The 14677-nt window shown below is 50.0% G+C and overlaps 1 protein-coding gene across 3 annotated transcripts in view; it reads right to left on the bottom strand.

The window, feature by feature from the left end:
* Positions 1-2115: 2115 nt before the first annotated feature.
* The window catches only part of LOC146801785 (E3 ubiquitin-protein ligase TTC3-like), a 1762960-nt gene continuing 1750398 nt past the window's right edge, over positions 2116-14677 (bottom strand). For all 3 annotated transcript variants that reach the window (XM_085621278.1, XM_085621277.1, XM_085621276.1), the window contains exon 46: positions 2116-3777. In XM_085621278.1, coding sequence (XP_085477404.1) covers positions 3670-3777 — 108 coding nt within the window. In that variant the 3' untranslated portion in view covers positions 2116-3669. The remainder of the gene's footprint in view (positions 3778-14677) is intronic.

Here is a 14677-nt window from a genome sequence, read left to right on the forward strand (position 1 = left end):
TAGGCAGTTTTAACATACACTGCACGCACCACCTTCACCTCTCACAGACCCAAATGCACCCATCGGCAGTTCTCTAAAAAGATCTCCGCCAAAGAGACCCTTCGGGAGACCCGTAGGGCATTGCACCGCAGGGCCGACGAGGAGCAACCGCCCGATGATGAAGCATGACATCCCCTGGGATGTGTGAGGGCAACAAGAGACAATTTGTGTCTCTCCCCATCTCGATCACTAAGTCCCTGACCTAGTACCTCTTTCTGTCCCCTCCTCCACATTTTTCCCTCTTCACCTTTTGTAGTGTAGGTTGTTTCTCCGCAACACTCACTACGGAACAGTGCCCCCCCTTTTTTTGATTACCCTCCCATACATACAATAAAGCAGTTGAATTAGGTGGTATTTTGCAGTACACAATGTGAAAAAACTCAAGAGGTGTACTTAAGAATTTCCTCATACAGAACAAGATTCACACAATTGAATATGGCCTCAAGAGGTAGAGCTTAGACCTTTGCTCAAGCAGAAGAGGCCTGAATGCAGTCTATGTAATGGATTCCTTCACCATTGAAATATAAATTTAATGAGCTGTCCTAACCTGAAGGAGGGTAATAATTCAACGCATATGAATATATGAAAGATCCAGTGATGTAAAAATAAGAATGCTTTATTACTCTATTTAAATGTTGTAACAAAATGTTCTGAAGTGTTGATATTGGGACCATCCTATCAGCCATAATAATATCCATGATAACACGTAGCATTTTAGGATGGCTGAAGTCCCCTGGCTTCCCAAACCTCCCCATGATCTACCAGTTAAGGCATTGGAAAAGAGATACTGTTAAATGGCTGTGGAGGAAACAATCTTACGATCTCAGGCACTAAAAGCCAGAGTCCCAGTCCAGAGGGAATAAGTGCAAGCTTTCACTGGTGAGTGGTGGGCTCACCTTGTGGAAATCTGCAATGCCATTTCATACCCGTCACTGAAAGAGACCGGTTTGTGAATATGGAGCTTCCACCCTTTTAATAAGCCCTCCTATCTGCTCCAAAAAATTATCAAAAGGAAGCTGAGTGATCAACGGTTGGGGTGTCCCCTTACTGATGGGAAACCAAGTGCTGGGGGGATAGTATGATGATTGGAAAGACACATGCAAGAAGATTTGGATAGGTTAGAAAAATAACCCATTTTACTTTCTAATAAAATAAAGAACATACAAACATTTTGAATGTGACTGTTATTCGCATCAGAGAGGAAAAATGCCTTACAGAATCTATTCTGTGTATTTAAACTGATACTATATCTATCGTGAATATGTGCTTTGACACAGGTACCTATTTGTAAATAGGAGTTAACACCTCCGCATCCGCTTATCCTTTATTATACGAGTACAAGAGAAGGTTGATATCCTCACATGGTGTGCTTATGCTACAGCATGCTCCATATCAATATCTAGATATTGTGATTATGTGCCTTCTGTTAACCCAGTCACAGATCCATATCTCACATTCATAGTCCAACTAAGTTCACAGGGCCTGAAAAAATTAAATAGATTTTCAACAAAAATCGTCCATTTAGAATCAAAGGTATACCAATAAGTAAAGCAGGTGGCACATGCTATGTGAAATGAATTAAAACAAATTAATGAATGCAATTATTTGAAAACGTAAGCTCTCCCACATACTTCGAGAAAAGAGTTAAAAAAAATCTCAGTGAATAAAATAATTTGTAAACATTTACCATGCCAAATTCTTCAAGAAAGGATTTTTTATAAAAAATGTAAATGATAAAAAAAAATCTGAACGCTTAAGCTAGACCAACAAATTCGCATGATTTAAAAGTAGGTGTTGAGACTGTTTTAACATCTTGATTATGATATGACAGTCGTAAAGGTCACAGAATAAACAATTGGACTTTGTCTCTGTTATAAATACTGCATGGAAAACAATGTGTTGCAACTTCCTGTGTCCACTGGTGGTTGTCTAGTATAAGCTTGTAGCAATGTGTCATGTACACAACTTTGTGTCAGTTATATTTTTTGGCCATGTTAACCACAACACTCAAAATGATTTGTGGAGGGGTATTTGAATTGGTCAACAGTATAAAGTATTAGTAGTAATTTAATATGCCATACAAAATGTTATTTATTGACATACCACTGACAAATACCACAATATAGATCTGGCCTTTACCATTGACATTTTCAAACACTACGGCCAAAGGGTTTAATTATGTGGCCCATAGAGCCTATATTTTTGCAAGTCAACTACAGGCTTCTTCCTGTAAGAGGTATCAGGACATGCTTTCCAGCCAACTAACTGTATTTTACACCAGGCAACAGGACGAGCTAATAATTCCAATAAGAAAAACTACTTTATAAGGAAGGGCTAGTCTATACAGAGTGCCGCTCAGTACGCTATAATACTATTGGGTATTACTTTACTAAAGACTTTACAGTCTGAAAGATACAGGGGCCGGATTCTATTTGACAACTGGCTGTCGATGTACACTTTATTGCAGCTTTTACCTGTGAATCCCTGCTCATTAAGCATTGGGAGACTTAAACGTCAGGGTCCTAATCTGAGATCATTCTTGTAGGCAGACAACATGTACGTTCTTCTCTAAGGTCTTAAATGCATCCCAGATACCAATGTATCAAGCTTTTTCTTAATAACGCAAGAGTAAATGCCTCTCTCACAGGCTTTTCACTTAGTTATGAAAATGGCCCAAACAATAGAGTAAATAAGTGCCAAAGATTCTTAGGATGTGCATCACTTTCGAATGCTGATCTTCTATGTTATGTCAATAGCCTTTATTCTTACGGGGGGGTGGGGGGTGAGTAATGAAAGAGCGTAATGAAAAAGGAGAAGAGAAAGGCCTCAAAAAGTTGTGCCGTCTTCTGGACATTTATGACTAGCATTACAAAGCCGTGCTTGGCTTCTGGACATTTAGGACTAGCATTACGAATCTGCGCTTGCCTTCTAGGCATTTATGACATGCATTACTAAGCTGCCATTGGCTTCTAGACATTTATGACCATGCTTGGCTCGTGGACATTTATGACTAGCATTACTAAACTGCGCTTGGCTTCTAGTCATTAAGGACTATCATTACTAAGCTGCGCTTGGCTTCTAGACATATATGACTATGCTTGGCTCGTGGACATTTATGACATGCATTACTAAGATGCGATTGGCTTCTAGACATTTATGACCATGCTTGGCTCGTGGACATTTATGCCAAGCATTACCAAGCTGCGCTTGGCTTCTAGTCATTTAGGACTATCATTACTAAGCTGCGCTTGCCTTCTAGACATATATGACTATGCTTGGCTCGTGGACATTTATGACTAGCATTACTAAACTGCGCTTGGCTTTTGGACATTGATGATTAGTATTTCAAAGTTGTTATTGGTTTTAGAACATCTAGGACTAGTATTGCACAGCCATGCTCGGCTTTTGTACAATTATGAATAGTGTTAAAAAGCTGTTGTCGGCATTAGGACATTTATGAGTAGTCTTCCATAGCTGTGCTCAGATTTTGGACATTTGTGACTGGTATTAGAAAGATGCTCTTAAGTGAGATTGTCAGGGAAGGCAATCATTGCTTGAGTGAAAGGAATGGCGAAACAGTGTGGTACAACAATATGACTGCACAATATATATATATATATCTCTATAGTATTAAGTAGGTCGCTTCCTGCTTGTAAGCACGGGGAAATCTTCATTCAGAAGGACATGAACACGACATGTTGGGCACGTACTTTGTGCGTGCAACCAGGTTTTAATGCACTGCAAAAAGATAGAAAAAGAAATGGAAGTTAAAGATGATACTTTTTTTCATACAACTGTATATTTTAACATACGCACGCGCGCGTACTTAATTTTTTTTTTTTTTTTACAACAGATTTTATTGTTGACAGGCAAAATAAGCCCAGGAGGATCCAGGGCAATACGTCATATACATGATAGGGCAGTGGTGCAGATGCCAACCTTTTATAATAGGTTTGTCAAACAAATGAGGATACTTAGGGCTGAATAACATGAAAATAAACATTATAAACAAAGAACAGCAGTGTCACGTTGTCCATGTAAGCAATATAGGATAATGACTCCAATCGCGCTAAACTAGCATATGTAAAATTAGTCACAATGCGCATATCCAACCTCAGAACGTCAAGGTATATCATCGCCGGGGGTATAGGTTCAAGATATAAACCTTGATAATCTGCCCATCGCTTCCATATTTCGGGTGTTTCTGGGGAAATTGGTTATTAACGGCTTTCAGTTATTATATTTACTCTTTGTTTGTTAAATGGCAGTTTAGAGGTCCTGAAAACAAGATTGGATCAACTTGCTTATTTGCAGTAATTACAAAGGAAAATGTACCTACTGTTAAAACGTACTCAGCGAGTAATAACTACGGTACTTTTAGTTCGATTGGGCCCCTTTCATTTACAGCTCCTGGAAGCCTTCTTGCAGCAATTGAAAAGGCACTTGATACCATCCTTACAAGAGTGTCATACATTTCTAACACCTTATATCGCCTAGAACCCTCTCTTTTGAATCTGGGCTGATGGCTGAAGATGATCTTTTGTCAGAAGCTAAGCCATGGACAGGGAGTGGTTTTGGCAGCCACAGAAGAGAGGCTAATGGATGAAGAACACTAAAAATATCCCCAGATGACTATATTAGGCCCAGCTTTCCTTCGTTCCCAAATCTTGCTATCAAGCTCCAGAATGCAATGAAAATAGGAGAAAAGAGAGAGGCTGCGCTAGGCTGGGTATAGAACAAGTAGATTACAAAAAAAAGTTGATGAACCAAACAATACTAGCTCCCGAATTTATTGCTGTAGTGTTTACAGGACATATCCTTTGCTCACATGCCCTGTCTTCCACCCTCTGGGAAATTCTCAGTGGACTCTGGTGAACGGTTGCATAATGTGGGGACAGGAGCGTGAAGCACAGTCGGCTTTGCCCAATCGCCTTTTTGTGCAGGGGCAATTGAGTATCTACAAAGTACAACTGGATTTCATGTTAAGTAGATGCTAGAAATATGGAATTGAGGCCTATGGACAGGGACATCACTGCACCGACTGCCCATCAGACATAGATAAAGTAGGATTCCTATCTCAGTCCACATCAGTGCAAGACTATGTTTAGCAGGCCCCGGAATGGAGTGTGGTGGACATGGCATCAGTGCAAGAAATGACCAAAGGCCAGACCCTGCATCCACAGCTTCCTGTGTATGGCCAAAGATTATTGCACTGGCAGCAGCATTATCCTTGTAAGAAAATGCCTTCATTTTGTATGATGACACCCATGTTTTTTTTTTTGACTGACGCTGGTTTTTCGACTCGGAGTGCACTGATGCCCGCTAACCTGACCTCAGTGCCAGTGCCCTGACCCCAAAGAACAAGTTACTTACCTTCGGTAACGATGTATCTGTAAGAAACATTAGTTAGTTAGATTCCTCACCTTAGAATATCCCCAGGCGTCAGACTGGATCCGGAAGATTTTTCGTCAGCAATACCCCTTGCGCGTCGCTAGGCGTCGTCTGCGGCTCCGCGTCCGTCGTCGGCGTCGTGCGCCGGAATGACGTCGGAGTACTTAGACGCCGCCCTCGCGCACTGACGTCAGTTCTTGTACATAGCTTTCCGCGCCAGGAACGCAGAGCCATGCAAAGACCGACACTGGTGCCAAAAATAAAATCTAGGGGCCTGAAAAGGATAACCTTAACCCTAGATGTCAGTTCGCAGAACGGGGAGGATGGGTGGGTCGGTGAGGAATCTAACTAACTAATGTTTCTTACAGATACATCATTACCGAAGGTAAGTAACTTGTTCATCTGAAAGAAACACGTTAGTTAGATTCCTCACCTTAGAATAGATACCCAAGCAATACCATCCCCGGTGGTGGGTCTGCGAACCAAGATCACACCAGAAAGTCCTGGAGGACAGAACGGCCAAAGAAGCCATCCCTCCGGACTTGGCTGTCAAGGCAATAATGCCTGGCAAACGTGTGTAGCGAAGCCCACGTCGCCGTCTGACAGATGTCCTGCAAAGGGACTCCCCGTCCCAAAGCAGTAGTAGCCGCTGTGGCCCGAGTAGAATGGGCGCGCAGCCCAACAGGAGGGTCCTTTTTTGCCAAGGAATAACAAATTTTGATGCACAAAATGACCCACCGAGAGATGGTCCGTTTGTGCACAGCTTTCCCCTTCTTAGCACCCACGTATCCAACGAAAAGTTGGTCGGCCACCCGGAACTGCTTTGTGCGGTCCAGATAAAATGAGAGCGCACGTTTTGGGTCCAGACGGTGGAGCCTTTCTTCCTCTTTGGAAGGATGCGGAGGCGGAAAGAAGGTGGGCAAGGTGACAGACTGCCCAAGATGAAATGGAGTCACCACTTTCGGAAGAAAGGAGGGACGAGGCCGAAGGACAACCATGTCCGGATGAACAGAGAGAAAAGGAGGCTTTGAAGATAAAGCCTGGAGCTCACTCACCCGTCTAGCCGAGGTGATGGCTACCAGAAAAGCAGTCTTAAGCGTCAGCAGACGAAGAGGACAATTATGAAGAGGCTCAAAGGGAGCGCACATTAGAAATGTGAGAACAAGATTCAAGTCCCACTGAGGCATTACAAAAGGGACAGGAGGGAACGTGTGAGTAATGCCCTTTAGAAAGCGTGTAACTACAGGGGACTTGAAAAGAGAAGGCTGATCAGGAAGCCGCAAGAAGGCAGAGATGGCAGCAATAACCTTTCAGGGTGCCCAGGGCAGAGCCCTGCCGGGCCAAAGAAAGAAGAAACAGTAGAACCTCAGAAAGAGGGGCGGAAAGGGGATCCACAGCCTTTGCTGTGCACCATGCCACAAATTTGTTCCACCGGCAGGCGTATACCGTCTTTGTGGAGGGACGCCTGGCTGCCAGAATGATATCACAGACTTCAGGAGGCAAGTCAAATGGCATCAACTGCCGCCGCTCAATCTCCACGCATGGAGGTGGAGGCTGGACAGGTTCGGGTGGAGGACCGTCCCCTGCTGCTGCGACAGAAGATCCTCCCGAAGGGGCAGACGAATCGGAGGATCGGTCAACATACCGAGTAGCTCGGGATACCAGTACCTTCGTGCCCAATCCGGAGCCACCAAGATGACTTGGGCCCGGTCGTGCCTGATCTTCTTCAGCACTCTGGGCAGAAGTGGTATAGGCGGAAAGGCGTACAACAGACCGCAACTCCACTCGTGACGAAAAGCGTCGCCGAGCGAGTGCCGCCTTGGAAATTCCAACGCGCAGAACTGCTGACATTGCGCGTTCTCTTCGGTGGCGAATAGATCTAACCAAGGCTCTCCCCACTGCTGAAAGAGACCTTGCGCCACTTCGGAGTTCAGACGCCATTCGTGATCCATCATGCACCGGCGGCTGAGTTCGTCTGCTCTGGCGTTTAGAGAGCCCGCCAGATGTTGAACCACCAGGGTGACGCCCTGGTGTTCCAGCCACGTCCAGAGGCGCAGAGCCTCCTGACAAAGGGTCCACGACCCCACCCCGCCCTGTTTGTTGCAATACCACATGGCGGTGGTGTTGTCCGTGAACACCTGCACGACACTGCCCCAGACAAAGGGAAGGAAGGCTTTCAGTGCAAGTCGGATCGCTCTCAACTCCAACAGGTTGATGTGGAGACGAGACTCCGCCGGAGACCAGAGGCCTCTGATCTCCGCCTCTCCCATATGGCCACCCCATCCCAGGAGGGACGCATCCATCACTACGACATGCTCCGGTTGGGGAAGTGAGAGGCTCTTGCCCTTGACCCAATCGCGGTCCGTGAGCCACCACTGCAACTGCTGTGCAGTGCCCTGCCGTGATGCTGGGCCCACTGAAACTTCAGGTCCCACTGCAGAGCCCGCATTCGCCGCCTGGCGTGATGCACTAGTAGGATGCAGGAGGCCATCAGCCCCAGAAGCCGCAACACTAGCCTGACCGAAACCCAGGATAGAGGCCGAAAGATGGGAATCAGGGCCTGAATATCCTGGACCCGCTGTTCCGGCGGATAGACCCGGAACTGCCCCGAATCGAGAACCGCTCCGATGAAGAGGAGCTTCTGAGAGGGACTCAGGTGTGACTTCGGCACGTTGATGGAAAATCCCAGCAAATGCAGGAGATCCGCCGTAGTCTGGAGGTGGGAGACGACTGTCTGGGGCGAGCCCGCCTTCAACAACCAGTCGTCGAGATAGGGGAAGCATGGAACCCCTGATCTGCGCAGATGAGCTGCGACCACCGCCATCACTTTCGTGAACACCCGAGGGGCACTGGTGAGGCCGAAGGGGAGCACGGTAAACTGAAAGTGCTCTTGGCCCACCGTGAACCGTAGGTAACGCCGGTGGGCCGGCAGGACGGGGATGTGGAAATATGCGTCCTGCAAGTCCAACGCTACCATCCAGTCTCCAGGGTCTAGGGCAGCTAGAACCTGAGCCAAAGTTAACATCTTGAACCTTTCCTTCCGGAGGAAGGCATTGACGTTCCGGAGGTCCAAGATAGGGCGTAGGCCCCCTTTGCCCTTCTTGGGAACCAGAAAGTAGTGGGAATAACAACCACGACCTACTTCTGGGCTCGGAACGCGCTCGACGGCCCCCTTGGCCAAGAGGGCCGAAACTTCCTCGTGGAGAAGATTCAAATGATCTCCCGAGATACGGTGGTGCTGCGGTGGCATGGCTGGAGGGGTCGTCTCGAAGGGGAGGGAGTAACCCCTTCGGACGATTTGCAGCACCCACCTGTCCGATGTGATGGACCGCCAGTGGAGCAGGTGATGGCGAACTCTGCCGCCCACTGGCGTGGAATGGGCCTGAAAGCTCGGACTAGGAAGGCTTTGAGGCGGATGCTGCCGGGGTGGATGTGGGCTGACCGCGTCGTCCTCCAGAACCGCCTCGGCGGAAACCACGTCCGCGACCGCGCGCAGGTTGGTTCTGCGGCTGGTGGCTAGGCGTACGTGAGCAGGCACCCCTTCCGTGGCCACGAAAGGGGCGAAAGGCGGAAGTTTGCGACCGCGGGGCCGAGAGGCCCAAGGACTTGGCCGTAGCCCGGGAGTCCTTAAAGCGATTCAGCGCACTGTCCGCTTTCTCGCCGAAAAGGCGAGTGCCATCAAAGGGCATGTCCATGAGGGTGCTCTGGACATCGCCCGAAAAGGACTTGGACCGCAGCCAGGCGTGACGTCTAAGCGCCACTGAGGTAGAAATCGCCCTACCCAGCGAGTCCGTAGTGTCAAGCCCACATCGGATAGCAGGTCGCGCTGCATCCCTCCCATCGGCCAGAGCCTGGGTAAGTCGTGTCTGGACCTCCTCCTGACACAGGGGCAGCACGTCCTCCACCGTATCCCACAGAGAGTGGGAATAACGGTCCAAGAGACAGGCGGTGTTCAAAGACCGCAGGCCCAAACTAAGGGAGGAGAACAGCTTTTTGCCGAACTGTTCCAGTCTCTTGGAATCCCGGTCCGGCGGAGCGGTCGGGAAGGAGGATTGGGAGGAAGAGGCCTGGATAACCAGGCTCTCGGGGGTAGGGTGTTGGGACAGAAAACTGGGGTCGCCCGGAGCAGGGCGGTGGCGCCTGGCGACGTTCCTGTCCACAGGAGGAACTGTGGAGGGCTTGGACCAGGTGCCCTGCAGCACGTCAGTGAGGGCCTCATTGAATGGCAGCAGAGGCTCAGTGGAGCTTGCTGCAGACTGAAGCACCTCAGTGAGGACGTTAGTCCTCACAGCCACGGCAGGTAGCTCGAGCCCAAGGGCTGCGGCCGCCTTGCGCAGCACCACAGAGAAAGCAGCACCCTCCTCCGAAGCCATAGTCGGAGGAGAGATGAATCCAGTGTCTGGAGAGGTATCCAGACCACTGGCCTCCCCCAGTTCATCTGCCCAGTCCTGTGACAATTGAGCCTGAACGGCCATAGGATCCTCGGATCCCTCCCATTCGCCCCCATCATCCGATTCCTGGTATGCAGGAGGAAGGATCGGAGCCGGGCGATAGACATAATGTGTCTCCAGCGGCGCCGAACGCGGCGTCCATCGATGCCGTAACGGTGCCGGGCCCGGAGCGGGGCTGAACTGGGGCTCGACGCCGAGCGTAGTCGGCGTCGGAGGTGGTACCGGCGGGGACTCGGGAACGGGTCCCTCGGGCACTTGCGGCGTCGAGGCCGGAGCCGTCGACGGCGCCGGGGCCGGAGCCGCCGGCAGGCAAGGTTGCCCAGTAGAGTCCGCGGGGCCCGAAGGCGCGCCAGCGGGCGTCGACGGCGGAGCCAGGTTCCTCATGGCCGAGAGGAAGGCACTGACTTCCGCCGGCGTCGCGTCAGTCCCAGGGACCGGCGGGTATGGGGACTTGCGCGGCGCCTGCGGCTCTGCTGGAGTCGCGGGGGTGGAACCACCCTGACCCTCGGCCGAGTCGCGCGACCGGCGAGGGGAGTCCGAAGAGCGGTGTCGCCTCTTGGACTTCTTGGAGTGCTTTGACTTACCCGAAGACTTGGAGCCAGACGAGCGATGAGGACGTCGGCTGCGGCTCGCGACCGATCCTTGGAACTCCTCCTGGACCGGGATCGAGAGGGGCGCGGAGCCGAGTGGCGAAGCTCGAGAAGCTTACGGGACCGCTTCAGTCTAGCCTTCAAGGTCAGGGCCTTGCAGTCCGAACAAGACTCCGCGTCGTGGTCGAGGCCCAAGCAGTAAAGGCACCGGCGGTGATGGTCCGTAACCGACATCAAGCGGTTGCAGTCAGCACAGGCTTTAAAACCAGGCATCCTACCGGCACCAGAGTCGAGACAAGATCAAAAAGGATCGAAAAAAGTTAGTCAAAAAGTGACTAAAGGGGTAGCTCTCCCGGATCTGCGCTTACTGGTGCGGAAAAAAGAAGAACTGACGTCAGCGCGCGAGGGCGGCGTCTAAGTACTCCGACGACGTCATCCCGGCGCACGACGCCGACGACGGACGCGGAGCCGCAGACGACGCCTAGCGACGCGCAAGGGGTATTGCTGACGAAAAATCTTCCGGATCCAGTCTGACGCCTGGGGATATTCTAAGGTGAGGAATCTAACTAACGTGTTTCTTTCAGATACATGTATGTTACATAGGCTATACCCAATTGGCATACCCACCTTACCTTTAAGTCTCAAGCATATTGTTAGAAATGGCGGTCTCTAGTTGGCCGTGGCTGGCACCAATGTCCAAATAGGGACCCTTCTTTAAGTCAGGGTGTAGGAAGGTGGATATCTGACTATGGTTACCCCCAAATTTTTGCCTAGTGTCTAGCTGGTTTTTCGACTTAGTTGGCCTGAGATCCTGCCATTCAGGGTCTCAGGCTGTCTACTCTCTCTTTAAAATGGACTCCATGTACCCTAGGTACATACCCAATTGGTAAGGATCACCTTATTGGACCCTGTACAGTGTACCCTAGGTACCCAGGGCATAGGTGTATCCTAGGCCTCCCAGCATGTATTATGCCACCCCTGGTCTGCCCTTCCAATCAGAAACAACTGGCTGATCACTCAGCTGGGGCAAGGTCGTGTAATCACCCCTTGCTTAGATATAGTATACCTATATCTACCCTTATATATAGACACATGAGTACCTATCAGCCACTCCTATGGCAGGCCTTAACAATCCTGGAGGCAGAGTGCTTGGTAACATGTGCGATGGTGCTCTAGCATGAGCTGAGCCTGTCTGCAGCTTTCGGAACCATGTCCTTATAGCTGTTCTATGATATAGCCTACCATATACTCTTAAAGTGCCTTATAATCTTAAACGGTTATGGTAACTATGGTTTGGCTTTATCAAAACATGTCGTGTAAGGTGTCTAACACTTTGGAATAATACCCCCATACCATTTCTGGTGATGAGGATATTATCCCTCCCTTCTAGAGGGAGACACATGTTAAAATCCTACTTTGCTGTTTAACTCTCACCAAAGCCTCAGCATCACAAAATGGATGCTGCTGCCACAGACACGAGTCTGACCTCCTGCTGCTGGGAGCCCTCCCAGCCAGGGAGGCCTGGACAATAGGTTTCCTGCTTGGGGAGGTGCTAGCACCTCCCCAGACAGACTTTAGTGTATTGGGGCAGGGAGGGCTGAAAGGAATGAGACATGCCTGGGGCACACAAGGTGCTCCATGCATAGTCCAGTTCAAACCGGTGCTGGGGCACTCCAGCCCCAGCTCTGGCGCGAAACTGGACAAAGGAAAGGGGGTGTAGCCACTCCCTTTCCTGGTCCCACCCATAGGAGGGACCTTGCAGGTAGCCCAGCCCACTAGCCCAGTATATTAGTAGCTAGTTGGGCCCTTCTAAATTAGATTATCCTGAACCTGCAACTTGAACAGAAACTCTGGACCTTCGACATTCGACGAAAGAAGAAGACTGAAGAATCTCCCTTGTGGCCAAGGAGTGGCCACCCTGTGCGAATAACGCACCATCAAGAGACTTACCCTTTGCTTTGCTGAAGTTCTACGAGGGACCGACTGCAGAGCCTGACCAGAGCCTTGACTTCCAGACTTCTCCGACCCTGACCCACATCCACAGCCGAGCTGAGATCCGTGGAGGCAACGAGAGACGTGGGACCGGCTACCTGGGAAAAGTGGCGAGTATCTTCCAGCGCAGCTTCTGAAGCACCCTCGAGGTTGTGCACCGGGGATTGAGAAGCCCCAACCCCAAGCACCATCTGCACCGAAGATCAGCCCCCCACACTCCACGAGTTCTGTGTGGGGCCCTTCTGCATTTTCCTGCTTGCCGCGTCTGTCCGGTTGCTTGCCCGTTGGCGAGTAACCTTTGCGACGACACACCTTCAATTTTCCACTGCTGGTTTGGCTCCTCCAGACTGGCTCCTGCTCCTCTGTAAAAGAGAAGCACCCCAGACCTTCCTGGTCTGCACCAGAAGCAAGTCCTCCATTCTTCGTGGGTTCCGCTTGCCAAGGCTTGGTGAGTCCTAGTTCGACTTCGACGCCGCCGACAGCACGAGCCTTCGTGGGACAGCTCGCCTCCTGGTCCTGGTCATCCTCGACGTCTCCTGGTACCCGTGGCTGCTGCGACAAACTTCACCTCTTCACCTGCAATCTCCCGACATCGCCTGGTTCCTTCCTGGTTCCACGTGGTCACTGGCTAGTGACCCAGACTCTGTCCCTTCTGCTTGCAGGTATCCTTCCTTCTTGATCCCGGCCTTGGGATCCACCGGACACTCTTCACTGACTGCCTGTCAGCATCTTTCCTTCAGGCATCCATAGGAGTCGACGACGAGACCCGACGCAAGTTCACACCTATGCACCCGCAGCCCGTGGGCTAGGTAACTTGGGTACTCCGGTGCTCATCAGGGTATTGACTATCCTAGTGTCTAGTTCTCAAGTCTCGCCTTCCTAGCTACTCCATAAGTGTCCTAAATCTTATTAATTCTAAACTGTACTATTTCTATCGATTATACGCATTACGCGTGAGTTTTTCCACTCTGCACCTGAATCCCGTGGGCCTCCCACTTCCTAACCTTGGGTAGTATAGTGTAGCCCAGCGATTCCCTAGGCCTAGGCCTATCCTATTTCCGTGACAGTGGTCCTTATACCACTTACTTAGTATATGGTTTGCGTGGCCCCTAGGGCCTAACTGTATTACTTACCTGTGTGACTTAATGTATGCTTGAATAAGACTGTGTTGTACTTACCTCGAATCTCATAAAGAGTGCTGAGGGTTTGACTAGAATAAATACACTTTATTTTATATATATATATATCTCTTGTGGTGTCCTTTCATTTGGTATTCAAGGGGTTACAAATGGTATAACAGCTGGCTTCACATGCCGTTCAGAGTTTAGCCTAAGACTGCTCTTGTCCATGCTACCACTAGGATAGCTGGTCTATAAGGTTGACTTTACAACCAATCACCATAAGGGTTGTTTGGACTGATACAAGGTGTACACTAGAATTAGTGACATATATCAGGCCAACTTCTCACATTGCAAGTGGGCTGCCTTGATAAACCCTGCTCAACCCTGTGGTAATGTAGCACGAGCAGTTAGGCCTATCTCAGAGGCAGTGTGTGAAGCGTTTATGGCCACGTACAATAAGACAGTAACGACACTAAAAAAAGAACACAAATCAGGCAGATATAGAAAAATAATATCTTTATCCAACAGTTTAACTCAAAGACTCTCAAAGCGTTTGAACAACTACAATTCACGTCAACCCATAGGGACTAAAAGAGACAACAACGTATTCACCCAAAGCGGGACACGGGCTGAGTTCAGGGCCGGGGCCTACGCGACCCGTTGCGCACCAGGTACCTATCGTTGAAAGGGACTACAGCACGCAGCTTCTGGAAGAAGCGGAGACGGTGACAGGCGGACTCCCAGCGACCACAGGTCTTGGAGGCTGAGGTCCGCAGCGTGCACTCACAGTGGTTCAGGCATTCAGAGGCAGGCGGGCGCCCAGTGGCAGCAGCGCGCAGCTGCAGCGGCCCGGGCTGCTGGTGGCGATGACTCTCGTCGTGCAGCTCCGTGGTGGGCTCACAGCGGCAGCAGCTCTCTCTTAGCTGCGGCGGCCCACAGAACAAAATCCCAAGGATGTAAAGTTGTCAATGGTGCGGGCGCTCAGCAGCCACAGCTCTCTCCTAGCTGCAGCAGCCCACAGAACAAATCCCAAGGATGCAAAGTTGTCAATGGTGCGGGTGCTCAGCGGCCACAACTCTCTCTTAGCTGCGGA

This window comes from Triturus cristatus, chromosome 8, assembly GCF_964204655.1.
Source record: "Triturus cristatus chromosome 8, aTriCri1.1, whole genome shotgun sequence".
Lineage (NCBI taxonomy): Eukaryota > Metazoa > Chordata > Amphibia > Caudata > Salamandridae > Triturus > Triturus cristatus.